The sequence below is a fragment of the Bidens hawaiensis genome, unplaced genomic scaffold (genome assembly GCF_021521415.1).
Source record: "Bidens hawaiensis isolate Kalapana, Puna unplaced genomic scaffold, B.hawaiensis_p1.1 tig00045650_1, whole genome shotgun sequence".
NCBI lineage: Eukaryota > Viridiplantae > Streptophyta > Magnoliopsida > Asterales > Asteraceae > Bidens > Bidens hawaiensis.
The window spans coordinates 95,992-103,880 of record NW_027498143.1 but is presented as its reverse complement, the minus strand read 5'-3'; the positions used below and the strand labels follow the sequence as shown (position 1 = coordinate 103,880).

Genomic DNA, 7,889 nt, shown 5'->3' with positions numbered 1-7,889 from the left:
TATCTTTTGATATCTTTTGTTATCTTTTGTTTTGTCTTGTTCTGTTTGTCTTGGAATCTTTTCCCCTTTTTCTGGATTTATGTCTCCTAGGGTTTCTCTATAAATAATAGTATTATTTTTTCCTAACACTACACACACAAAACACTTAATCTCTCTTATTCTCTCTTGCTCCTTGCTCTCTCTGCCGCCTCCCTCTCTGCCTCCGTCTTCCTCCCTGATCTGCCCTGCTTTTCCGGTAATATATATATATAATAATTTACTTATTAATTATGCTAACTTGTAATCAAGACTTAAAACCGATCGTTAAAACAATAATCTTATTTATAGGTTAACTTGTGCTTGTTTAAAGTTGGTTCTTGCTTTATCTTACACCGCATCGTTTATCAAGTGAGTAATCTCGTACCTAATCCCTTTTTATTTTTAATGTTTTGGGATGTTCATGTGTTCATACAAACTTAGAGTCTTAAACTTGTTTATGAACTTTAGTCGCGCAGTATCCCATGTGTTGAGGACGTAGACTTGGCTGTTTATTTGTATGTGTGGATCATTAACCGTCTTGTCGGTCTATTCCGCAGTTTTCATGGTACCATTAGATGAACACGGGAGAACTATCGTTTATGATTTTCTCTTTTATTTACACATGCACAGTTAGTCTTGTTTGTGAGCTCAATTGTGAGCACTGGCAGTCTTGTCTCTTAGAGTTGGTCCCGATCTGATTACACCCTTGTTGAAACCCAGACATACACATGTTGCGCGCAGATTTATTGTTATCTATGTATTGTATTAAACTTGATTTCTCACCAACACGCAAGTGTTTGACGTTTATTTTAACACATGTTCAGGTTTGCAGTAGCTGTTTTGGAGCTTGTGGACACATAGGACGTTTTTACTTTTGGACCTAGATTAAAATGTATCAAGACAAGTTATTGTTGTTCGAATATTTTGATTTATAATATATTGATTTATGTTGATTTATATTGTGTTTGCTTTGCGCGTGCGCGAATGAATGTATTTATTAAATATTGACACCCAATAGTGTCACGAGTAATGAAACAATATGTGGCGCCCCGATGTATAATCCGCCTTTGGTCGGGGTGTTACAATCAAAACCAAGCAACCAACTATTTGAATTTACTTTTGCATTTAGTTTAATATAGTTTAATTACAAAGCTACTTAGTAATACATTTTCCACCAACTCCTTGTGTTCGATACCCGCTTACTACTATCTAATTAGTTATATTCGGTTTATTTTTTACCAAAAAAAAAATATGATATCGTGAAGATGGTTCAAAACTCGCAAACTTGTTGGACTTTTTATAAATTTACATAACATAAACAGTCGTCGAATGCGAGCGAACGGGAGGGATGATATTCAAGTCTACAAATTCGCATGCGAAGAATGGAAGGCCAAAGTGTTCAACAAGTACGGAAAGGTAAAAACGTGGGGCGAGTACTACTTGTGGCAAATACTCAAGTCATGCTCGAAATGGGTCGAGTTCGTTGAACTGGGCCATGATGGCAGCTCAATGCCAAAGCGTACGAAAACTACTTCGTCCGGTATGTATGTCTCATCCAGTAGCTCTGATGCTCATGTAGGGTTTGACCTAAACATGGATGTTCAAGAAGATCAACCACAAGTCCTACGTCGTCCAATGGGAAGGGACCGTGGGAAAATATCTACCACAAGTACCGAGGTCAATCCAGAATTTGTTGAACATATCCACAATATCGAGTGGTATCGAGGTGGCGGTCGAGGCGAAAGTTTCTAAAGAAAGGTCTGGGAAGTTAAACTTACTTACCAAGGACTTTAGCAACCTCGATCTCATGTGTGCGAGGTATTCGAACAAGAACAATCGCTTGTTCTTGAGGAAATCAAAGCAGATCACGAACGAAGGCGAAGAGCAAGAGATGGCAGAGATAGTGAATAAACTTTTTTTATTAAATTTGTATTTTTTTAAAAAAAAAACTAGTATGTTTAATTTTTTTTATTTGTTTTTTTTTTCTATGTTTTTAGGATCTTTAATGTTTCTTATTATTATATGAATTAGTTTTTTTAGTTATATTATAGTTTGATATTAAAAAAACAGAAAAAAAAATCAGATAATTCGCTGAAGTCGTGGTTCATTTGAACCCCTGAATAACAAAAGGCTCAGGCGGCTCTAGGGATGACTTCAATGAGTGTTAAGTCAACATTCTATCAGTACTGCATGACACAATATTATTAGATCATTTTAGAGTTCGACTTCAACGATAACACGTAGTCTTATATTTAATAAATTTGATATTTAGAGGTGATTATTTTGTAGGTGGCTTCATATACTTCAAGTTCTAAAGGAAACAGTACCCTACCTTCTCGAAGAAAATTAAAACTAGAACAAATATTAAATTAAGACTTGATGGTCTTCGTCTAATCCCTTAACGCACTATCTGCAACAACTAAATAACATACATACTATATCACTGATAGATCTAGAAGCAAAATGTCAAGAGTAACATTTAATTTTTTGTTTATCGTATTTCATACAATATAAACTAAGGTTGTAAAAGTCTTTAAACGGACCCTAGATGACCGACTAGGAAATTGGTGTACTCGGAGTAATCGGGAGAAATACATTTTTAAATACAATATTATTTTAAAAGTTGCTAATCATTATTTTCTTTAATATTACAAAAATACGAATTTTGTTTTATTTTTTGTCGAAATCCTCGTCCATGACCGTCTAGATGTGATTATGGCAGAAGTTGACCAACTTTGATTGATTCTTAGTAACTAGGAGAAGTTAAGGAAACTCGCCTTGCGCCATACCTTGTAGCAAGTACCCGGCCCTGTAGACCTACTTTTACATCATTAATATAAACTAAACAAAAATAGAAACACAATAAAAAAACATTTAAACACATGGGCTGTAGATTTATCCTCTTCGGTTTTTGAAAATTTGAAATCGAGCCATTGCATCCTCTTCTTTTACTTTATCAAGCGTTTCTCTTTTTATCACACAAATTAAAGTATTGTTTAAATATTCGTCACCCTTTCAATTGCACAAATCTGTCTTGATGAGCTTTATTTTTGAAAAGCCTCTTTTCCATCTTGATTACCAACACTTTCATTAACCAAGTAACACCATAAGCAATATGTTTTTTTATTTAGTGCTACACTCCAACCTATCATATGTATTAAACCATTTTACATTAAAACATCTCCGACCACTAAAATAGTTTGTCTATTTTATTAGGATGGTAACTAGCAATATGTGTTCTATCAGAAGGATCCGAAAGAAAATCATTAAAATCTATTGTTGAACTTATTGAAGGTCTAGAAGCCGGAGGAATATTTGGAGGAATATTTGGAGCAATATTATTATATTCTTGCGTATCATTAGTTGAACTTGGACTGATATTTTCATTTTCTTGCATATCGTCAACAATATTTGAACCTGGAGTATGAATATTTAAACTTGTTGTTTGACCGATATCATCATTTTATTTTCTTTTTTGTTTAAAAAGATTGCTAATTAGACTTTGATTACTCATCTTCCATGTCCCCTAAACAAAATTTAAACCATAAACCCAAAATCAATTCCAATTTACACATAAACCATAAATCCCTAATCAATTTCAATTTAGACATAAATCCTAAATCACTAATAAATTTCAATTTTCAAATTATATTATCCAAAAATCCAATAAACCATAATCAATCATTCAATTGTCAATAAACAATTTCAAATTAAGAATGAATTTTTATAAACATTTATAATTTTAGTTATAAGTAAGAATATCTAAATTGAGCACTGAGCAGAGTCGAACTGTGGTGGTGACCGGAGTTCTGATAACTGAAAATGTCGTTGTTGATTGTTTTAATAATTGAAGAGTTTTGTTTTTAAAGGGTTATTGGATTTCGTATGGTCTATAGCTGGGTTGAATTTTTAAATTGGTTGGGCTTAAAACACATAGGGTTAACGTTATTATTTTTCAGGTGTAGAAAAACTAAAAGAACCTACCGAAATATATTTTTTAAGGCACCTTTACGGAGGTGGCATCCGTCAAGGACACCTAATTATGGTTTCTCTATTGCTTCGTTGTTTTGAATGTTTTTGGTTGTCATTGCCCATATATATAAAAGTGAGAGCCAATTAAATATGTAAGGACGTGTCAATCCTGAGACAATTGTATGAACAAATGCATTGCACTAGTTTCATAACTAGTATTATCCCACTGATCAATCTGATGGCTGATATGACGTGACGACATGATTGTAAATATGTCAATTGTTAGCCTACGTGATTTGCATGCTAAATAATGTAACTTCGCATTAAGTTTATTACTAGACACCACGTAAATATTTAATTAGACAAATGTTAAAGATAACTTTAACTAAATATGAACTAGGTATATAACCAGTCTCTTGTACATATTCTTATTAATAATTATCCATACAACATACATTTACATCTTCTTTACAAACACTAAAGAGTTTACATGGGTTCTAGCCTCATCTCTTGGATCGCACGAAAGTATAAAATCATTTCCAGATCATCTACAGAAACCAAATACAAAGCTCTTGTTGATATCGTGACAAATTTAAACCGGCTAGAAGAGCTTCTGAAAGAATTGTGGGCACATATAACAAATGCATCCAACTCTTTAGTTAGATATATAACCTTGTTGCAACTTATCTTACTGTAAATCCGGTTTTCTTTGCAAAAAGCCAAAAACAAAATATATTGATGTTGACTATCGATCACTTTGTTGAAGAACATGTTGCAAAAGAAAATTACAAGTACAATTTATAAAAAGGAAGATCAAGTTATAGACAATTTTACAAAGCTCTTACCAACACATAGATTCATAGCTTTACGTTCCAAGCTACATGTCATTCGCCGGCCTTAGCTTGCAAGAGAATATCAGACATGGGTAGCTTTATCTAAATGTGGACTAGGTATCTAACCCATTCTCTTATACGAACCCTAATTAACAATTATCAATACAACATGCATTTACACTTTTTTTACACACACACAAGAGTTTAACTTTTATTAAAAGACACTCTTTGAATTACATGTATCATATTAAAATTACAAACTCATATCTTTCTCTCGAAATATATAGTAGTATTCAGTAAATCTAGAAGCCAGCAATCCTCACAGGGTTCGGTATTAGAATTAACCCCTACAATCTTATTAGTATTAATCATAGTATCTTATTTCAACCTCTTCAGATTTGACACTTTTACATGATCAAGATCATTCCCCAAAGTTAATTTGTATGAACATTCCGCACAAGAAATGTTGCATGATTACAACAAGATATGATCAGAAAGCTACAAATCCTAGAACCCAAAACTCACATTCTAAAGAAAATACAGAAGATCGATGGTTTGTTAAAGTTAGCACGCTTGGGTAAATTTACATTCACATGCCAAATTGCCAACTTCAAACAAATTGAGTTCTACATCTCTAATGTCAAATAATTAAGTTGACCCTCCAAAAAAAATTACAAAGATAATAAGATTGACTGATATACCTTCTTATGGCAAATCAATCATCAAAGATGGTATTTCCATCAAAGGGAAAGTTACATAGATCTTCTTTTCCTTGATCAACTACAACCTCAGATGTTTGATCAAGCAACCAATTTTCAAACATCGAAAATTGCAGCGTTTCCTTGCTTTCCCCTTGAAAAACACTTCCCTCAGGAGACGCACTTGTTCGCGAAAAATCAGAATTATTTGGAGATGGAAAAGATGGATGAAACCCAAAAAGGGATTCAAATGTTTCAGATAGATTAGTTCCAGAATATGTCTTACTTTTACTGCTAAGAGTATTCACTTCATCACTCGTCTCATTAGTGCTTGAATTCGAGCATGCTTTGTTATTGTTAGATGAATTTTTCATAAACCCTTTGAGCAATTTGGCTATGTTATCAGTGCTAGAAGGGTAAATAAATTGTTGTGTGCATGATTTTGTAGTTTGTGGTACCAAAATGGACTTATGATCGATGGATAAAGCATCATTCAAAGCTTGTTTCGCCATTTGAATATCGGTTTGGAGCCTCTTCTCCCACTGGCCTCTGGAGACATTGTGTGAAGAAGATGATGTTGTTGAACATATGAATCGATCTTTATTATTGTGATTTAGATCTTGTTCCTCAAATCCCATTTGAAGCTTTTTGATCAACTTCTTTTTCAAATGTGTGTTCCAGTGGTTCTTGATGTCATTATCTGTTCTTTCAGGAAGATATGAAGCAATAGCTGCCCATCTACAACCACACAAATGCACTTCCCTATTACTCTTGGACCAAAATAGTCAAAACCTTACTACTTAATTACTTATAGTTTCTTGTTATTATTGATCAAAATAACAGTAAAAACCCTAATTATATTTACTTGTCAACATAAATTCTTGTAATATCCTTTTTTTTTACCATTTTCATATATTTTGGGACTTTGCTACTATATACATATACTGTTTGTCAAAAATCTTACTTGTTGCCTAGAAGACTTTGAAGCTGAATTATCATTTTCTCTTCATCAACAGTGAAATCTCCCCTTCTGATTCCAGGCCTAAGATAATTCGCCCATCTTAATCTACAACTCTTGCTGCATCTTAGAAGTCCTATAATCAATACAAAATGATCAAGTTAGTGTCACACCCATATATTGTTATAGGGATATGCATATTATTAGATATGTAATATATTAGTTAGGTTTATTGTATATTAATATCTACAAGAAATAATATTTGATTAGGACTTCTTTATAGCTAGTTATATCGTAATCACTATGGTTTTCCTAATTCTATATGGTTTAATAGACTTACCGGTGTTAGTAGGAACTTGACGCCAATTTCCAGGGCCGTGTTTTTGCACATAAGAAGCCAACATAATATCTTCCTCAGGTGTCCATGGACCTTTCTTAACACCAAGTTTATCACAACACGGTGGCCTTCCCATTTTCTTGATCTAATCTTTATAAAATAAAATTTGGTTTTTTTATGATCTTGAAGTGGGATGTATTGTGTTTTGTTGGGAACCTAAAAGTGATGAGACATAGCATACAAGTAGTGAGGTTATAAATATATAGAAAACAAGGGGTAGAGGGTGACAGCAAAGACCCAAAGAGTGCATTTAGTGAAAGCTCATGCATACTGGCACAGATAGGGCAGTACACTGGGGACAACAGTAGCTTCAAGCTAAAGTCAGCCCACCCAAACATCTTTCTCTCGTTTGTTACTGTGTAATGTGCTATCATATTTATGGTCATCATTATCGTCTCTATAAAACCGCGTTATGCATTCAATGTGCCTTTCTTTGTTTAGTTTTTTTTTTACTTCGCAATAAAAACCATACTAACTTTTTTTAACCTTTTAGTACCATCTATTATCAATAACAACAAGTAGCACGTTTTTATTTGGTCCCACAAGTCTTAGGCATGGCTGGTTTTATAAGGTGCTAATATAAAAATTAGCAAACTCATACTTTAAAACAAAAAGACCAATAGACCATATAACTTTTTTTGGTCAATGTTAAAAAGGGTCTCGAAAAGTCAGATCATGTGGTAAACTGTCATTGATAATTTGTTCTAGTTGTCAAACCCGAATTCCATCAATTACACCTTCAATTTCGTTAGCGAAGATTTTTACTCAATTTTAGCATTTTCTATACTGCAAAATAATTGTCTTTCGAACCAAGGACATAGCTTCTCTTAATAATCCGTCGATGATTTTTGGGGGATTACCGACATGTACCTATAGTTTAATTAATTTTATTTATATATTTTTAATTCTGTTAGAAATCACTTTGTATTTTAACTGTCTTCGGTAATCCTTTTTTAATAGTGCCAATAACTCCTTAAATGTAAAAGTGTGAATGTTTTAGGATTTTAATTTGG

General features: G+C 33.2%; 1 protein-coding gene across 1 annotated transcript; it reads right to left on the bottom strand.

Annotated features, from left to right (window-relative positions):
• Positions 1 to 5,142: 5,142 nt before the first annotated feature.
• LOC143595902 (myb-related protein 306-like) lies at positions 5,143 to 7,386 on the bottom strand. The gene is made up of 3 exons (XM_077074808.1): positions 6,820 to 7,386; positions 6,486 to 6,615; positions 5,143 to 6,259 (listed from the first exon to the last, which is right to left on the bottom strand). Exons 1-3 carry the CDS (start codon positions 6,950 to 6,952, stop codon positions 5,539 to 5,541), a joined length of 984 nt encoding a protein of 327 aa, XP_076930923.1. The 5' UTR covers positions 6,953 to 7,386; the 3' UTR covers positions 5,143 to 5,538.
• Between the last annotated feature and the right edge of the window lie 503 nt (positions 7,387 to 7,889).

What these genes read in the sequence shown, in the direction of transcription:
- LOC143595902 (XM_077074808.1), bottom strand. Translation starts at nt 6,952, where the DNA reads ATGGGAAGGCCACCGTGTTGTGATAAACTTGGTGTTAAGAAAGGTCCA. An exon ending in TCAAGTTCCTACTAACACCG is followed by an intron (nt 6,616 to 6,819) that starts GTAAGTCTATTA and finishes TATTGATTATAG; the next exon opens with GACTTCTAAGATGCAGCAAG. An exon ending in CAAAGTCTTCTAGGCAACAA is followed by an intron (nt 6,260 to 6,485) that starts GTAAGATTTTTG and finishes GTGTGGTTGTAG; the next exon opens with ATGGGCAGCTATTGCTTCAT.